The 19,461-nt window shown below is 41.2% G+C and overlaps 1 protein-coding gene across 2 annotated transcripts; it reads right to left on the bottom strand.

Annotated features, from left to right (window-relative positions):
* Positions 1-8,052: 8,052 nt before the first annotated feature.
* Positions 8,053-15,053, bottom strand: LOC129076398 (tripartite motif-containing protein 6). Of its 2 annotated transcripts, none has more exons than XM_054580574.1 (7): positions 14,631-15,053; positions 14,012-14,107; positions 13,103-13,333; positions 11,243-11,265; positions 9,099-9,199; positions 8,787-8,813; positions 8,053-8,615 (listed from the first exon to the last, which is right to left on the bottom strand). In XM_054580574.1, exons 1-7 carry the CDS (start codon positions 15,051-15,053, stop codon positions 8,053-8,055), a joined length of 1,464 nt encoding a protein of 487 aa, XP_054436549.1. The 2 variants fall into 2 exon arrangements, with proteins under 2 accessions (XP_054436549.1, XP_054436550.1); XM_054580575.1 differs by lacking the exon at positions 11,243-11,265 and adding an exon at positions 10,578-10,600 and having other exon boundaries at positions 13,103-13,327.
* Between the last annotated feature and the right edge of the window lie 4,408 nt (positions 15,054-19,461).

The following is a 19,461-nucleotide window of genomic DNA, read 5'->3' as shown; positions in this document are numbered from 1 at the left end:
CTTTGAGCTCCAGGTAAACAGAAAAGATCTCACAAGAGGTGCACCAGGGGCACATCCTGGAGTCTTGTTTATGCAGGCAGAGGGGGAACTGAAATTATCTAAAGGATGATGACAACCACTGCATAGGTACCAGAGCAGTAGTAAAGTGGCAGCTTTTGTTATTAAGTAAAGGGGTTTGTCCCCTTAAAGGCATCAAAACCCAATTAATCAATCAATTGCAAACAGGAGTTTGCGGCAAAAAAAGTAAAGGTTTATTTTGAAGGAAATGATGCCAAACCCAGAGTCACAGGTGAGCTGTTGCTCTGAGAGCTGGCTCCCTCATGGCTTCTAGGGGATGGGTTATTGGGAGAAAGTCATTAATCATGGCAAGTAAGGGAGTTGGTGTTGCGAGCTCCACTGATTGGTCAGGGCCAAGGGAGAGCGCTGTCGATTGTTACATTGGACTTAACGTCAGCCACAGAGTCATTCTGTCGGTCTGGCTTCAGGAGGGGTGGTTCCACTTCTCTGGATCTGGAGCTGAAGCACAACTGAGGCCTGGTTTGCCTGAAACTTCAGTCAATAGAACTGAGGCTTTGTTCCTAAGATTATTTAATGCTGATCAGAATCTCACTGTCCTGAGGGCTTAATGATTACGGGAGTGGATGTGCTTGGGAGAGTGAGGTGAGTGAGTCAGGGTGCTGGATGATGCCATTTTGAATCAAACGGAAGGAGAAAAGGTCGTATTAAAGGAATGAAATTTCTGCGCAGTTACGTTCCCAGATAGCCTTGGTTTCACTCTCCAGCATTCCCTTTAGCCCCACGCTCTCCCAGAGCTGGGCTTAGCAGGACTCTCTTCTCTTTGAGCCACTCCTTGCAGAAATATCTTGGGAGCTCTGGGTTTCCATAAGTATCAGTGTGCACAAGGTCCAATGGAATTCATTTCCATTATCTTTCATAGATAATTTTGTATATCTTTAAATTTTTATTTTATTAGAAAGTTTTCCTGTTTCAAATATTCATTTGAAATTGTAATTCAAATATTCAATATTCAATATTCAAATGTAGTTCAAATATTACATTTTTAAAATTTTTCACAGAACTACTTTACAGACATTCTAAAGCTTAAGAGCATAGAATTGTGCCATTTTTAAAAATATTTTAATTATTTGTAATGAACTACTTTGCATTTAGTTTTGTTAGTTTGTGCTACCCTTTGCCTTGTTTATTTGTGTAAAAGGATCACATTCCTTCCACTGAAATTTGTTTCCGTATATTTTAAACGCTATTATATTCTTTCAAAAGCCACGTGTCCCTGTATGAGGTAAAATGGCAATCTGGAGACAGAGAGGAGCTAGGATGCTCTCTCAAAACTGAAATCCTTGGCCCAGGTTTATAAAAGACCACACATTGCTGCACTCGCCTGCACCAATGACAGCAGCCAGTGATAGTTTGAAAGCTGAATGACTCAGATGGTAACGGGATGCCGATAGAGTGGCTAGCATGGGGCACTGCAGACTTTCAGAGCTCAGGTTTCCTAGATGCAGCTCCAGCTGTCACTCGGTGGAGGAGACCTTTTGCAGATTTTGTACACAGTAATGCCAAGTGGTGCATTTACTGAATGAAGAGGAAAATCTGAAGAATGTCCTGAGAGAACACCTGAGAGCCACAAATGCTACCAGTAAAGCATCAACTGTTTATTTTAGCTTTCCCAGAACACATTCAACAACAAAAATGTACTTATTTCCCACATTAAATATAAATATTCTAAAATTGTATGAGTTTATTAAAGATGACCACTTGGCATACTAGCATATTTGGCATGAAGATAATTAACGTTTACTTATCAACTATGAAGTGTCCCTTACCCTTCCCATGAGTTGAAGATAATATGAGCTTTGTTATTCGGTCTCCAATATTCTTAAGAAAATTTAAAACATTCAGGATATAGGACTGTACTGGTAGGGTCTATTGACTGAAAAAATAGTATTGACTAGGTCTTTCATCACCAAAAAGGATTTATTCAGAAAAAAGGATTGCAACCCAGTGCATGTAAACATGGCCAGCCTTGTGCACACCTGGCTTGTGTGCCACGATGGAAGGGTATTTATAGAAGGGAAAAAGAAGAGAAGGAAAAGTTGGAACCATAGTTTTATCATAAGCAGAGTTCTTCCTACAGGGTTCTCTCAATTACACAGAGTGCAAGAACTTCTCCCATAAACCCTTGCTTCTCCATAGACCCCCCTCATCCCATCCTCTTGACTGAGTCTGTTCCTTTCAAAATTTCAGTCTTTATCAGGTCTCAGTGACAAAGCAACTCTGAGAAAAACAACTCCCTTCTCCCCGCCCTAAGGGAAATTAATTAGATGAGAGTCATCTGTATTGGGAAGGTGCATAGCTTGAGAGAGGCGCTGTGGAGTGGGAAGTGTTGAGTGTGCTGAGATTTAAAAAAAGAAAAAGGAAAATCATTGTGAAGCTGAAGTCTGGGTCAAGAGATTGCCCAGCATTGACCATCCTCAGGCAAATGGAAGATCACTAGAACCTCGTACCAATGAGTGAGTGGTATGATACTTGTATCTTAATGAGGACCTCAGGTTCCCAGGGTTGAGAAACTTCTGGTCACCATTAGGTGACCTCTTCCCAGCTCATTGTCCATAAAAAATCCTGCAGGTTGAAAGATCCTCATGCAGACTCTCTTGAGCCTTTCTACTGTGGACTCCACCCAAACTTTCTACTGTGGACACTACATCTGTAAATATAACTCAGCAAGTCCTAAGGCCCCAGAAATACAAGATAGCATGGTTGCCACATATACTTTCAGAGAGAATGGGAAGGGAAAGCCCAAGAACTGATTCCTGGGTGGTGAGAATCCACACATAGTACCCTTTGAATTTTTTGTTTTGAATTCAGATACCTTCTCTGGTCTTTAAAAATTGGATTCAACTGACAGGTTTCAGTCTTGTCAGCACCTGGCATCATTTCTGGGGCCAGGAGGCTCTGTTAAAGAGATGAGATGATGGCTTTTAAGTATGCAGATATTTTTGTTTGGGTTTGCTATTTCATTCATCTGGTTAGTTTATTAATTTAATTGATACCCTTAAAGAATCTATTTTTGGTTTGATTTCCTCAAACACTTTTGTTTCCTATTTTGTTATCTGCTCTTTATCTGCTTACTTTGTATTTCACTTGCTTATCTCCTATTTTTTTTTTTTTTAGGCTGAAAGATGAGGTCATTGATTTGAGGTCTTTTCTAATATAGTTCTAGAGCTATATATTTCCTCCTATTACTTTAACTTTAACTCACAATTTTGATATGTTTTTGTTTTCATTCATTTAAAGATACTTTCTATTTCCCCTTTTGTTTTCTTTTCTAACTATTAAATTGTTTAAAATTGTGGTTTGTTTCTAAATATTTGGGGACTTACTATATGTCTTTATGTTATTAATGTAAAGCCTAAAATTATAAAACTTCTAGAAGAAAACTAGGTAATAATTCTTTGTGACCTTTTGTTAGGAAAGAGTTCTTAGGTAAAACATCAAAATCATAATTCAGAGAAGAAAAACTTGCTAAATTAAACATTTAAAAAATAATGTATAAAAAAATTTCAAAACTCAATAACAATAAAGTAAGAAACCCAATTTTTTAAAAAAGAGCAAACAATTTCAAGAAACCATTCATTCACTGAAGAAGATATGCAGTTGTGGTGCACACACACAAAAAGATGCCTACCATTTCAAGGCACTAAATAAATGTAGATTAAAGCCACAATGAGTTACCTCACTGTACATCTATTTGAATGTTTAAAATTAAAGACAAAATGAGCCAAGTCATGGCAAGGATGTAGAGCAACTGAACTCAGAAGTAAAATGGTACTAACACTTTAGAAAATAGTTTGACAGCTTCAAAAACCTTACCCATATACCTACCATGTAGCCCAGCTATTTCACTGCTAGGTAATTAGCCAAGAAATGAAAACATGTTTACTGGAAGACTTTTAAAAGAAATGTTCATAATAGTTATATTTGTAGCCGCCAAAAGCTGGAAACCACCCAAATTTGCATCAACAGGTAAATGGGTAAGTTGTTACATACAGTGAGATTATATTGATATAATGATCCATTGATACAATGAACTATTACTTGGGAATAAAAATGGAATGGGCTCTTGATGTAAGCAATAATCTGGAAGATTAAAGAAACCGGACAATAATACTGAATGACTCTATTTATATAAAGTTCTAGAAAATGCAAACTATAATGAAAAAAAGCGAAACAGTGGTTGCTCGGGGAATAGAGATGGGCAGGGGCAGGAGAGATTACAAAGGGGCAGCAGGAAGCATTTGGAGAGGGTGGATATCTTGATTGTCTTCTTGGTGATGGTGTTGCCCAAGTCAAAACTTAAATTGTATACTTTAAATATGTGCAATTTATATATGTCAATGATATGACAATAAAGATGTGTAAAAAGGTCCTCTCCAAAATTTTTCCTTTAAATTAGAAACAAATGGAAATGCCAGCACTAGAAAGAACAGACTTGTTGAGAAATGTCAGGATAACCATACAACTTGCCTAAGACTCTGGCAACAGCATTACCCTTCCAGTCTTTTCCTTATGAACTTTAGGCTGCAGGATGAAATGAACAGCACAGAAAAAATTCAAAGATCCTGGGTCTTCTACGAGGAAGAGAAGTTGCTTAAGGTTCCAGGCCACTAGGCCACTAGGTCTGCACCAAAATCTGCATGTTCTTTCCTTTGAAATTTGACCGTACGTGATTGCATGTGGCCAGACATTTTTACAATCTTTCTTTCTTGTAGTTAGGTGGAGCCATGTGGCTCTTCTCAGCAACAGAAGGGGAGCAGAAATTATAAATTCCATATATGAATAAGGGTTTAAGAAGCAAATTGTCTCCCCAGTTGTCCTTATCCTTCTGCTGTCTCAATGCTGATGCAATACTGTCCTGGGGGATGGCAGAAACACAGATGGGAGAAAACTAAGCCCACGAATCCCATGTAGAATAGTGTCACTCACCCACTAGTCCCACTCATATTAGATTTTTACATGAACAAGAAATACATTTCTTTAGTATTTGATCCATTATGTTTTTGGATTTATTTTTTTCATAGCACTTGAGCTTACTGCATCACAACAAAAATGTCAAGGTCAGCAGCCTCTGCCCAGATTCTCCCAGGGGAAAGCCAGGAATGCAAACTCATTCCACTCATCCTAGTAATTCTCCCCCCAACTCACCTACAGCATCCCAGCTGTCAGTTTGATTTCCCTATTATCTAAGGTCAATTTCCTAGATACCTCCATAGGAAGAGGACAGCTGGGCTAACTCCTCTAGCCTGGAACTTACTATAAGGCAATACAAGTGGGAAGGACCAAATCACTCACAGATTCTTTTCCCCTCATCTCTTATCCCCCAGCTTCCACCAGCTCTATGGATACTGGTTTATCTGCTCTGTCTCCTTTCATATTTCTTCCAACTGAAGTCTGTATCAGAATGAGGAGTGTGCATTTGGCCTCTGGTCTCCTGCTCCACTGCGTGGTGGCTAGACCCGGCAAGCCACCGCGGAGTGCTGCTGGGGTCACAGCTCCTCCCGGCCAGGCAGCGACCGCTGCGAGCCGGGAGAAAGAGTGCGCCGCAGACACTTCTCTGTTTGCCGGGCGAGCGGACGGGGGCACTTCCCTCTTACTGGAGAAGGCGGTGGCACAGCTCTCTAGTAGGGAAGGCCCTGTCACCCTTTGTCCCAAGGCTTTCACTGACAATCTTATCAGTGGGGCTAGGTAACAGGAATGCATGTTATCTCATTACATTAGTATGTTAACTTTCACAGAGAATATATGATCCTTTTAAGAAAACAAGTGACAGGAATACACTGATTTACATGGGTCTGAGAGGACACTAGTATCAACAATAGAGACTAAAGATAAGGGGAAAGTAGACATAAAGGTGTCTTAAAGAGATAGCATAAGGGGTGTAAATAATGTAAATGTCCTTCACAGCATGAGCTGACCAGACTTTGAGGGAAGAACAAAGCACACTCTCAAGAATTTACTTTTAGGCCTGATTTCCCCAGGACCGCCAGATCTGATTTAGGGCTGATTCTTGCACTGTTTCAAATCTGAGCCAGGCAGGGGAGGGAACCTCCAAGAGAACGGGAGACGGCTTCTCGGCTATAATGAGAACTCTGGCCTTGTCCAAGCCAAGCCGAGAGGTTTGTGTGGGCCTCTTTGCCCCTTCTCTGTGTCCCCCAAATTCTTGCCTGCTGCTACTACTCGACTGGGACCTGTCTTAGGTTGTTTACCTCAGCTTGAGGTAACTTACCCATCATTGATGACTAGTCCTCCATGGCAAAGCAGAGAGTCAGGAGCTATGTCCCTGCCGGAGGGGAACAGGCCATGTCTCCTCAGGAGCCTGTTTCTCCAAGGCCTCCTGATTATTTCCAGCCTTGGGACCCTCAGCCTGTTGGCAGGGTTACAGCTCCGGAAACCAGGCAGGGTGTTTCCCAACAGTCTCCCACAAATTGGATCTCTCAAATGAGGTCCTATCCTAGAGCCAACCAAGTACTGGGCTTTTACTGGGACCTGCACTTCATCTCACCACAGGCACTAGAACTGGGCCCCTAGAGTGAACTCGTATCTCCTCAAACCATAACAGAACCTCAAATGTCCAACAAACTGAGGGCAAAGGACAAGGTCTAGACTACGCAGAGTCTGTTCTCTGGCCATGATTTAGGGGGATAAATTGTGTTACAGGATAAGCTCTCCAACAGAAATGTAATGTGAGCCACCTATGTAATTTTAAATTTTCTAGTACCTACATCAAACAAGTAAAATGAAACAGGTGAAGTTAATATATATTTTAGTGAATCCAACATATCCAAAATATTATTATAATCTACAATATAAAAATTATTAAGATCTTCTATATAGGTTTTTGAACCAAGTCCTCAAAATCTGGTTTGCACTTTACACTTATAGCCCATCTCAATTCACACCAGTCATGTCTGAATTGCTGGTGGCCCTTGGCTACCATATTGAACACCAGCTGTAGTCAGCTCCTTGATATTTGTTGGCATCTTTACATCTACATCATAATTTGTTACAGTAGGTTCTAAAAGCATATAGCACCTTTCTACAGAAGTCATAGTTGCTCACTAACTAGCTGTTCTTGTTGAACACAAAGGAAAGGGGATGTGGAGAAGCTGAAAGAAGTCATTTTCTTCCTCAAATAATTTGTATCAGATGTATCAGATTCTTACTTTTCCCCTTTCAGTACTTCAGTGCATTTGGAAGATTTTAAGTTCTCAATTATTATTCTTAAATTTTTAAGAGCCATGAAGGTTTTAGTGAAAACTGGAGTTAGAATCTCTTTCTTATTTTTAATTTAAAGCCACCTAAATTAACATGCTAATAGGTTTTGGCACACAATCTGATATATACTTACACAAAAATACAGCAATTTACTAGCTCATTTATTGCATTTTATAAAACCTGTGATGTTACAAGAATATAAAATTACATACCAATTTCTTTCATAAACAGATAAAAACAAAACCTAAATGATGTATTAGCAAAAACAAATTCAGTATTGCACAAAAAAATTAATAGTGACTTACTTAAGAAATTTGTATTATATTTAAAATTCAAAACAAATCAATGTACTCCAATAACAGAATAAATTATCTCAATTTTCTCAATAGTTAAAGACAATAGCTGTTGGAAAAAATCAATCTTCAGTTCAGTACAAAAACTTACAGCAAATTAAGGCAACTTCCTAAATTTGATCCCATATGTTGACCAAAAAAAAAGGAAAGAAAAAAAGAGAAAAAAAAATCTCTATCAAAATACCAATACCATGATTAAAGAGTTACCCCCAACCATCTCAAGATCTGTAATTACTTAATGAAGGATGTTAATTGTCATCAGCCACCAGCGGGTGCATTCTAGCACTGATTAATGTTCAAAGAAAAGGAGAAAGAATGAAGAGAACAGAAGAAGGTCAGAAAGGAGAATGAGGTGCGGGTGAGACTTAAAAGGCACTGTTCAGGTGGGGGTGGGGCAGCAGAATATTCAAGAGCTCGGGCGACGCAGCGTCATTGGGACTACACAGTTGCAAGGATTGAAATATGGACAAAGAGTAGTAGGAAAGTAATATTTAGTGAAGGTGTAGATAGGAAAGCCATGGTTTGTTACATTAAAAAAGGAGACGGTGCCGGACTCATAGTCTAAGAACACCCCAACACGGCGAGGGGGCACCGTCATGGAGAGAAGCAGGGAGCTAGAAGAGTCCTCATAGGCTCTATATTCATGCTTATGATGTAACCCAATCACCCAGTAGCCACTTTGAGGTTGGTATCTGGAGTAAACATTCCAATTGTTTGCAAACTGGTTGAAAGAGAATGGAGGTCCCGCTGAATGGCTGCACACCCCCAGGATCCAGTCAGTCTTCTTGGTCACATCTACCTCCCAGTAATGTCTTCCTGAGGAGAAGAGCTGAGAGCCCAGGACGCCACAGTCATAATGCTCTTCCAGGTGAGATGCAGAAAGCTTGGCGCCCACAAATCTTACCTGTCTCCGGTTTTTAGACAGGACAAGATTTAAATTAGCTGTATGTGGATTCAGAGTCACGTCCACTGCAGGAAAAGGTACAACATCAGCCAATGAGGGTGAGTGCCTGGATCTTGTCACATGGAAGTGTGGTGGGGGATGGGTGGAAGTGTTATCAGATTATACCTGAGAATGTGTGGGGCATGTTTGGGGAGGATCAGGGCATGGCAGCTCAAAGAGCCCTTGGTTCTACTTACCCCAGTAGCTTTGGACATCTGTCAGTTCTGTAATGACAAAAAGTCAATCATGTTTAGAACCAACAGCCTCAGGTCCGATGTCTCTTTTCCCCTTAACTGACTGAGGGGTGTGGCAGGGAATTCTGTGAGGATGAGAGCTGGCCATTTTATTCCCCCTTAAACATGAACGGCATCTTCTTTGCACATTATATCCCACCCTCTCTGACCCTCTCTTTGCTGCTATTTGCAAATACGAACTATATTCTCTATTCTACTTGTTGCTTTCTACTACAATAATCCTACATTCAAGTTCTGTCTCCTCAACCTTCTCACCTTTGAACACTCGTAGCATCTTTTTCAGATCTGGGGCTCGAAACACACTCTTCAGCTTTGTGGGGAGATCTTCTGGCTTCTTCAGAGTCCAGTACTCACTCCTAGAGAACAGACACTATGAATCTCCCGCATGTCTGACTGCAGGTTCCTGCAGCACCGCTGCCCTCTGTCCCCCAGCTCCACTGGTGAACTTCAACATGCTTTCCTGAAGGAAATCAGCATCATTCCACAAGAGCCCTAACACTGGAGGCAGACGACATGAACAAGAAACTAGCTTCTCACTATCTGTGTAAACTTTGATAAGATTTGACCCCTTAAAACCTCGTTTTTCTTTGATTTGTTGTTTTTGTAAGACATAATAATTTTCCCTTCTCTCTCTATTTATCTTAGGGGTTGTATAAAACTCAATAAAATAATGGCTAAAAAACTCTTTGCTACCTCAAAAAGAAAAACACCAAAGTATTTGAAACATCAGTGCCAACTGAGAGGGTCTATCACAAGAGGCTAGAAATGTGTGTTGACAGGCAGAACACTAGGAACCCTGCTGGTGGGTCTTTGAGAGCATCAAGTGAAGGGCTTCTTTCTGAAGACTTTTTGACTTTAAGCCTTACAGGCTCCCAGAGGTCTAAAAAGAAATGCCTTCGGAACAGTGTCTTAGGAATTCACTGTCTCTTAGGATTCACTTAAATTTAGGATTACACCGGTTAGAGAAAGATGGCCTCATCTCCAAACTGAGAGTGTAGACTTCAGAAGAGACCAGACTCTGTATTTCACATCTCTGAGAGGAGCTCTAAGCTGCCTGGTATGTGGACAACTTTTGATGTCATCCTGAAGGATGAGATTCTAGAGTCTGGGATAAAGAGGAGAATGTTTTGATCTTGGACCAAAACCACTCTTTTCAAAGACTTCAGGTCTATATTTTTATTGGAATTGAGAAAAAAATGGAAGTGTGAAGAGAACTAGGAAGCAAGACATGGACTATTCCAAAGCTGAGGGAGAAAAGGAAATTCAAGGCAGATATCCCAAGAGTTGAACTGTGGACCCTGAGAAATGACGCAGATAGGAAACTTCTCTCTGATAAAATACATGGCAATGAAAGCCATGTGTATTTCAAGGTAGCCATAAACTACTAGAGTCAGGGCTGGAAACAGGTACAGAGGTTTCTGGAAAAGGAGTTCCATCACAGGGCACTAGAAGAATCAATGATACTGCAATCCTTTGTTTTTAAGGGCAATACTGCCCCCAATTTGTGATTTCCCATTACCCAAATTCTCCTACTATAGAAACCAGGCCATCATTCCCTCTTTTTTGGAAGACCCCAAAATTCTCATGATGAGTAACTTAAGACTCCACAGTCCTAAATCTTCCCTGCCTTGTTATTTTTTTCCCCTTTCTCACTGACTACAAGGTAACTCTATGGGTGGGTGCAGGAATCTTTTGTCACTCCAAAGGAACCACCTTGTTTTCTCCTGCACATACCTTTCCGTGACATCATTCACATCCTAGGGAGGAAAGAGACAGGGTAAGTCAATGAGTCATAGGACATCCTCCAGCACAACCTCATCCAGGTTCCTTATCCCATCCTCACTACCCTGTGATATGAGGGGAACAAGGATGGCCCCAATATGGAGGCCACAAGGTAGAGATAAGGACTCAAAGGCACACTGTCCCTGCAACCCTATACAGGGATGTGAGGAAATGGTACGAATCATTCATTAGTACCTTTATTTTTACAACTCTGTGTGTATATTTGTGTGTAATGTTATATATGTACATCACCTGCATTTGCCAGACATTGTGCCTGGTCCCATGATTGTCATAATTTCTGTCCTCAAATACTCCATCCTGGTTGCTGAGGATGCAGGGGTCTTAAAAGTGGTTGTTTCTTAAACCTCACTTCCTGTAACCCTCCATGTCCCCTTTGCTGATGTTTTCTATTTTTCTTGATTTCAGCGCACACACACACACACACACACACACACGTGTTGATTCCTAACTGTGTACATGCACCACCAACTCAAGATTTGTAAAGGAAAACTCACTTCTCCTGCAACCATGAGGTCTTCTCTATTATCTTCCACCTTCTTCAATGATACCAGCATCCCTGCAGTCACCAAATTTAGGTAAAGTATTGTTCTCCAAACCACCTTATAGTCACCCTGACGTCCTGTCCCATCTTAGACCAAACCAGTCTATTTCATATCCTTGACTTGTTTTAGCCATTAGCTTTTCAAGATCATCATTGCCACTATCTGCCTCATTTGAATAGAATTACCTCATGGCCTATTTTCTCCCTAATTTCTGCTTTGTACACTTCAGTGACTAAAGACAAGGCTGATGGTTTGATCTGTGCAACACAGGAATAACCAATTGAGATATTTTTGATTGCATTTAACAGAAACAGTACTAAAATTAGCTCACATATGGAAAGTGGTAGAGGTGGTGGATATATCAACTTATACAAAATACCTAGGATTTTAAGGCATAGTTGTACTGAGGACTCAAGTGATCCAATCAGGTGCCACTGCATGGCTATTCCTCCTATGGTTTGTTTCTCATGGTTTACATTTTGAAACTTGAAAGCTGCAGGCTTATATCTGGCTATCAAATCTTAATGGGAAACAATATTACACAGACATGGAAAAGAGAAGGACGAATGTATCTACGATGGGCAAGCTCTAGGAAAACTGACTGTGAGATAACAGTCAAATTAAAATGTCCACTGGGTAGTCATACTAATGGGTGTGAAAGTCTAGACAGATGCCTCAACTATCACTATACATCGATGATCCCTTGAACTTATGGAGCAATGTTCACAGTCTGAGGAGTCTGTGGAAGGGCTAGAACTGGGTGGGGAAGAGAGAAAACTTTAGGGTAACCTAACATCAAAGATGAAAATAGAAGTGCAAAAAGAACAAAATGAAGATGTAAAAACACAAGCACTTAATGAGGAAAAGCTCCAACAGGTAAAAAGTACCTAGGCACTGACCCCAATACGAGGGCCCAAGAGTAAGTAAATAAATGATTATTATACCAACAAAGGGAGAGCAAGAGGAAAGTAAAGACAAACAGAAAAATAAGAAAGAACCTCAAGTTTCCAGAACATCACAAGATGAGGATTCCTGCCTCAACTTCACAGTTACACTAGTCACTGTATATAAAACCATCTCTTCAGTTCGACCTCCACCGTCAAATCTCAGTTCAACTTCCACCATCAAATCTCTCTAGATTTGACAACTTGCTGTGTCCTGACCTACATATACACACCGGTGCCCAGTCTTCCTTGTATCTTAAAAGGCCAGTTTGAACTCCAATTACGACATGTCAAATGATTCCACCCTAAAGAAGAGAGTGAAAGCCAAGAAGGGCTGGTGATTACATATGAATCTCTGAGTAAACTTGAGTTTGGTATGTGTTTACCTGTGACTAAGCTGGGCATTACATGACAAATCCCAAGAGTATCAGAGACAACAGGTGCCCAATGGCCATCTCGCAGGAGGATGGGGGGCGGGGGGAGGTGGGAGATATTCCCTGCAAGGGACTTTCAGTAATGTCTGGAGGGGGTTTATTTTTTTGGTTGTCACAGCTACGGAGAAGTGCTACTGGTATGTAGTGCATAGAAGCCAGGGATTCTGCTACATCCTACAACACACAGAGCAGCCTCTCACAGCAACTGTTCTAGCCCAAAATATCAATAATGCCAAGACTAATTAATGCTACCATAGAATAACATTGGACACAGTAGATTTTCTCCACAATATCAAATGAACTTTTGGACCACCTTTTATACATAATAAAGAAAAGTGGGACATCCACTTAGCAGTTGTACTTTTAATTACCTGTGCTTTATTCATGACCTCTGCACAGCTGAATAAGAGGCACTGCAGGGTCAAAGGAATTTTGCCCACGCCCCCACCAGGATGTGAGTGCCATGTCAGGAGGACAGGAAAATTAGTCTCTCTTTGCCCTGACTCTCGGGTTGGGGTTTCCTTCAGGAGCCTTACCTGCAGCAGCTCCATTGTGGACCCCTGACACCGACGCTCCAGATCTGAAATGAGCTCTTTCAGGGCCTGGCTCTGGTGGACCAGCTCATCCTCAGCCTCTTCTATAATATTCAGCCCCTTTCTCTCTTCCTCCTCTAGCTTTTTCAGTTGCCGCTGCTCCTCTTTGTCCAGGATGCTTCTCAACTGATTAAATTCTGTCTGGATCCGATGTCTCTCAGGTTCCATCTGATTCTTCAAGGTCATGGAAGAGAAAAAGGCCGCTAGTCTGTGGAGCTGAGGGTCTCCCCTCTAAGGGGTGGGGAGTCAGGCTTAGCACTGCTTTCCTGGCCAGGTCTCACTGGTGGAGGGGGCATGGAGAGGAAGAAAGTCCTGCAAAATCTGGTTCTTCAATTCTCTCCTCTACTCTTCCCAGAACGTTAGCCTCGGGTGGCCTTATTGGGGCCTCCTAGATATGCACTGTGATTCCTGGGTGAGGGTTACATTTCAAGCATCCTCACAGGCTTCTCATGCCTCTGAATCGGCCTCCCTGTCCAATTTGGAGTGTGAAGATAGTAACACCTGGCCTGCACCTAACTTGTCTTTCCAAGTTTCAGAGCTTGAAACTGTGCTAATGGCCACGTTTCCTCTCCTATGTGATTGTCCTTAAAAAAAGATATATTGTTAAAAAACAAAGAAAAAAACACACCAACCCTGGATTCCCTTTTGATATGTTCATTTCCTAAATACCCCCTTTTTCTCCCCTGCCCTGCACCAAGAACAATAACCTTGTTTGGAAGGGTTGTAGTGAAGGACTAGTCAAAGCGAAGCTCTTCTAGCCAAGTTGGGAACAGACAGGAACAGGTTTCTTTGTCCTCAGCTCCCATGCTCTGCTCTGGTTCCCAGGACACCTTCAGAAAGACTCTCTCTCACCTTCCAGGATGCCCTCCTCGCTATGATAACAGCTTTTAGTTTCTCAGCTTCCTGCTGCTCTTGCCTGAGCCTCTTCAGAGACTCCTGGAACTTCTCCTAGAAAAAACACATTGAGTCAAGCAGGGTCTAGTGTCAAATTATCTCAGTGACTAGACAGGGAATGAATGGGATAGAATATACTGACCTCAGAAGTAGCCTGTCCTGCTCTGGAAAACAACAACAACAACAACGACAACAACAAAGAAAGCCAATATATCTTTTCTATCTTTTATACACAGGGATAGAAACCAGTGGGAACAGGATGATTCTTTTTCTTTCCAAGGCAAGAACCTGACCATGAAGTATTTCAGTTTTTTATTCTCATTGCCAACATATCCCCCTTACTTAATCCACCAAGCCCCTTTTTGCCCCCAGCAACAGCCTCCATTCAAAAGGCCATGCAGAGCTGATCCTGTGCAGCAAGAAAGAGGTAAAGTCTCTCCTCTCGGCTGGAGGGAGTTTTCTAGGTTCATTCCTTTAGTTAAATGGCAGGACTACAAAGAAATTAAATTAGAGCATGGAATCAGTTTCCTGCTAAGAACTCTGTTCCTCCCTCCTTTCCCTCCATGAGGGTTCCCACCTGGTACTCCTGGGCAACCTCCTCCATGAGGAACGTGCGGTGACCATGGTGCTCCTGAGACCGCTCGCAAAGCCAGCAAATTAGCTTCCCATCCTCCTTACAGAAGAGCTGGAGTTTCTCTCCGTGATGTGCACAAAGAATCACCTTCAGCTGCTTCCCTGAGCCCAATACCACCTCTCTGAGCCTCTGTGCTATGTTGGCCAAGTGCCGATTAGGCCTCAGGTTCCTGAGCTGGTAGCTGGCCTGGCACACAGGACAGCTGCTTTCTCCTTCTTGGCCGGACAGTGATTCCTTGCTATTCTCTGTGATGCAGGCTTGGCAGAAGCTGTGGCCACAGTCTATGCTGAGGGGTTCTGTCAGGAGCTCCAGGCAGATGGGGCAGGTCACCTCATCTTGTATGTCCACCAGCACCGTTGAAGTCATTGCAGCCATGCTCTTGGCTCCTACCTGCCCAGGCCTGGCTTCTAGGGTACTTACAGAATCCTGTGTAGATGGAAAAACAAAATAGGGTCAGAGTAAGAAAATGAGGGAGAACAAAAAAGGATGCTGACTGTCCTGGAATAAGAGGTCAGACACCTGGGGTGGTAGCAAGGGCTTCTCATTCTAACTTCAAACACACTCTTTATACCAACTCGTATGAGATATTAATTTTCAGTCTCACTAGAACAAAGATTGTAACTTCCTTTCACTCCGACTGGATGGAGGGACAAACGGAGGACCTGGAGAGGAGTGGCCTTGTGTGAGACAATATCTGTTTGACCTCTTCTCCACCAAAACACCCCTTCAGTGTTAAAAGCACCGGAACACACTGCTGTCTGGGGATTTTCGCACTTGCTGTTACTGCTTCACCTTGATATCTGCAGGACTCTGACTTCATTCAACTCTCTCCTTACACATTCCCTTGTCAGAGGAGCGTGCCCTGCTGGGCCCAGCTAAGGCTCAGTGCCCCCCCAGTCACCCTCAATATATTTACCTGCTGGATTTTTCTTATCACCACTTAATATATACCTTTAACAGTGTGAATTCTCACCAGAATATTGGCGCCATGGGATCAGAGACCTTGTTTTTGTTCGTTACTGTATCCTCCCACCCAGCACACTGTCCGCCCTAAAAGTTCTCAACTTTTGATAATAAAAACCTACAACTTCCTCATCCTTCTATGGATGAGGCCTTTCTCATGAGCCTTTACATTTCTCTTTGCCACCACTTGGGCATGGCTGCCCAGTATCAATTCCAAGATCAGAGGTATCATTTATTGTGAGGACACTTTCCAGCAGCTCTGCCCCACACAGAGCCCTCTCATCCGTCCTTCCCGAACCCCAAAGAAACAACAACGACCACAATAACGTGAGGTAATATTTTTACCACTAATACTTTCATAACAAGTTGTGATTTAGAAACCCCATTCCCCTGCTTTCTTTATTCCCTCATAGGAAAACTTGGAATAAATAAGAGTGTTTTTGGCCCTTTGATAAAGACTTAGAAAAATCAAATGACTTTATAAAAATCACACATCTTGTATATTGTAGAGTTGGCATAACTTAACGTGTCCATAGTCCTAGTTCAAAGCTCTGTCTTCAGTCTCCTAAATTTAACCAGGCAGTTAAGTGGGAAAGGTGGTGTGAGTCAGGCACAGACCTGGTGTTTTAGGAGTGTGAAAATAGGAAAGTTCCCCTTTGAGAAGGAAATTTCACCAGGGCCTGTCATAAGCTTTGACAGGAGCCTTAGCAGGCCCATGTGTGGAGGAAAGAGGGGATAGGTGGAAAGGTCAAAGAACATATATTCTAGTGATGGAACAGTCCACAGAAGAAAGACCTGAGGAGGAGATATAGGTGGAGTGGCTGGGACAAAGTGGTCTTACAGCATTTTGGAATCATTAATGGGAGAAAAGTGTAAAAATGGAGGAAGGGAAGGAATAAAGTACTGATCTGTGGCACAACATCAATCAGCCTTGGCAACATTATGCTAAGTGAATGAATCCAGACACAAAAGCCCACATGTTATATAATTTCATTTATATTAAATGGGAAATGACTGTTAATGGGTTTGGGGTTTCTTCTGGGGATGATGACATATTCTGGAATTAGATAGTAGTGCTGGTTGAATAGCTTTGTGAATACCCCCTCCCCCACCCCCTAAATTAAACTGCATATCCTTTTAAGGGTAAATTTTATGGTATTTGAATTATATAACAGTAAGAAAAATGAATGAGGAAAGAAAAAATGAGGGGTAGGTTAGCTTGCATCTTCTGTTTCAAAGTTCTCCCCATTCACAGCTTTTACACAGGTACCCAAGGGAGAGGATCTAAGAGTCAAGCATGGTACTACAGTTGGCCTGGGGAAATAGCAATGAGTGAAGTAAATGATAGTATTCCACACAGAGGTATATCATTTAGACTCCCACAGGGGGCAAATACATTTTTGAAGACATTAGACAAAAACAATCATTATTAATGGAGACAAGTATGTATGCATAAAAATATTTGTGTTAAGGAAGAGTGGAAGAAAGGCAGAAGATAATCAGAGATACCATTTTCTGATCACTTTTTGCATGCTAGGTAATGGCTGAATTCTTTACAGGCATTATATAATATAATACCATACTAATTCTATTAGGTCCAAATCCTGAATATTTTGGTCTTTAGCTTTGGAATACTAGGTTAATTCTTGATTCAAGGTGAGGTTTAATCTTCTGTGTATTGCTGAAATCAATTCCTCCCTAATCACATATTAGTGATAATTATCTGAGCTAATGTGTATAGTCTCCATAAAAAACTAGTTGTCACTACACCTATTCAGTCACTGCTCTTCAATCCTTCATTGCTCTTAACCCGTACCACGAGAAACAGAGCCTCTTCAACAGTTTTACTAGGGATTGGGATAGAGCAGAGTCTATATAAATATTTATTTTAAGAATAAATGATCTGCTGTCTCACCCCTTTAATATCTTCTTATGTCTTTTGGACCTAGGAAAAGAATTCACTATCTCAATTCATAACAAGGTTTAATAAGATGACGTACAGACTGTGAGAGAGTTGGACCTGACCCAATGGTTTCTGTGTGCCTGTCACAAGGATCATTTAAGAAATCTAGAAGCTTGTCTAAGTAGACACTAGAGATGCTAGAGCTCACTCTAACTTTATTTTTTATCTGTGCTGAGGACATTAAGATAAATGTCTTTATTGAAAAGCATCTTTATTCTCATTCTTGGAAGTTTTCAGTAGTTAAATTATATTACCATTGTCTTAACAACACACTGAGAATTTTTTCTTAGTTCTCTCTCTCTTTTTCTTTTTACCGTTCCAGCAATGAATCGCTTTCATTGGAAGCCATTCACTCTGCTTGCCTAGCCGAAGTCTTGTCTGGCCCATTTAAGAAGAGCCAGCTCATAAATGCACTGCATAGTTGAAGGCACACGATTAGTGCCCTGGTCCCAGCTGTGACCCTCATGTGCAGGAGAGGCCACAGGATGGTTGAGAGCAAGTGTGATTTCAAGTGTGATTTCATAATTTTTCTTTAGTCCCCTAGCAAATGCAAATATGCACTTAACGTACAACATGGTCAGTGTGGGTATAATCTGAGATCACAAAGTCCTGTAATTTGTAACAATTTGGGGATAAAAATCATCAAATTGCCTGCAGGAACAATACGCCCTTACAGAAGGAAGGGCCCTAGAATGTAACCAAGAATAAGAAAAACATTCTGTGAAACATAGCATGCATAGCTGTGCAGGGTAAGTACAGGGCACTGCAGGGAATCCAAGTTGAACAGTAAAACCCAGTACTTTCACCTAGTGTTTGCTGGTGCTCTTGCAGGTCCTGGACCTGTTCATCAGGTTTGCCCAGTTTACTAACAGCAATGCTAAGAGTTAGTATTAAAAGTTTGTTGTGTACTAGGCAATAATCTCATTATTATAAATGTTACAACTCAAGAATTCTTTATAACACCACTGAGTTTCCCTTTAACCCCATTTCACAGTTGTATAAACTGAGGCCCAGAGAGACCAGAAAGCTAGGCTGAGTGGTAGATCTAAGATTCAAAAGCCGGCCTTCAGGCTACAGAGCCAGTGTCCTTACTTTTCCTCTCTACTCCTCTTTTCTATAAAGGTACAGAATAAAACTGTTAACAGATTAATGAAATCAAGCACCTAATTGGTATTACAGAATATTTATCTATCATCTAAGATACTCATGCTTAACCAAATTAATCACACATATGGAAAATGGGCACTTAGTTGGTTTAATATTTCCTTACACACCTATACAATCACACTAAGAACACCAGACTATGAGGGTCTATCACCTTTATAAAAGTAGAATTATGAAAGCATATCCCAGAGTTTAGCACTGTACCTAACACAAGATGAACAATTAACTTTATAATGGGATTAAAATTATAACTTATTGCTGAGTTCCTAGATAAACTTGATGTTGGTACTAAGGCATTAAAAAAGAAAGTACTATTTTATGAAATTTTAATGTTAAACACAATTGTGTTTGAGCCATAGAGGTGTGGCTCAGTGGACTGAATGCTAGCCTGTGAATCAAAGGGTCAGGGATTCGATTCCCTGACAAAGGCACATGCCTGGGTTGCTGGCCATGTCCCTGGTAGGAGGGCGTGCCAGAAGCAACTGTACATTGATGTTTCTCTCTCCCTTTTTCTCTTTCCCTTCCTCTCTCTAAAATAGATAAATAAAATCTTTAAAAAAAATCATTGTGTTTGAAAAGATCAATAAAATATACAAGGCACTAGCTAGGATAACTAAGAAAAAAGAGAGAACACAAATTACTAAAAACAAATGAAAGAAGAGACAACATTTATTGCTACAAATT

Source organism: Pteronotus mesoamericanus, unplaced genomic scaffold (assembly GCF_021234165.1).
Source record: "Pteronotus mesoamericanus isolate MK-2021 breed Mesoamerican mustached bat unplaced genomic scaffold, CSHL_Meso_final contig_591, whole genome shotgun sequence".
Lineage (NCBI taxonomy): Eukaryota > Metazoa > Chordata > Mammalia > Chiroptera > Mormoopidae > Pteronotus > Pteronotus mesoamericanus.
Note: the sequence above shows the minus strand (reverse complement) of the source record. Positions and strands in the feature narration are given on the sequence as shown.

Coding starts and splice junctions, on each gene's coding strand:
- LOC129076398 (XM_054580574.1), bottom strand. CDS start 15,053: ATGACTTCAACGGTGCTGGTGGACATACAAGATGAGGTGACCTGCCCC. Junction 9,200..11,242: donor GTCAGGGTGACTATAAGGTG/GTTTGGAGAACA, acceptor TCTGTTCTCTAG/GAGTGAGTACTGGACTCTGA. Junction 8,616..8,786: donor AGATGTCCAAAGCTACTGGG/GTAAGTAGAACC, acceptor CTTTTCCTGCAG/TGGACGTGACTCTGAATCCA.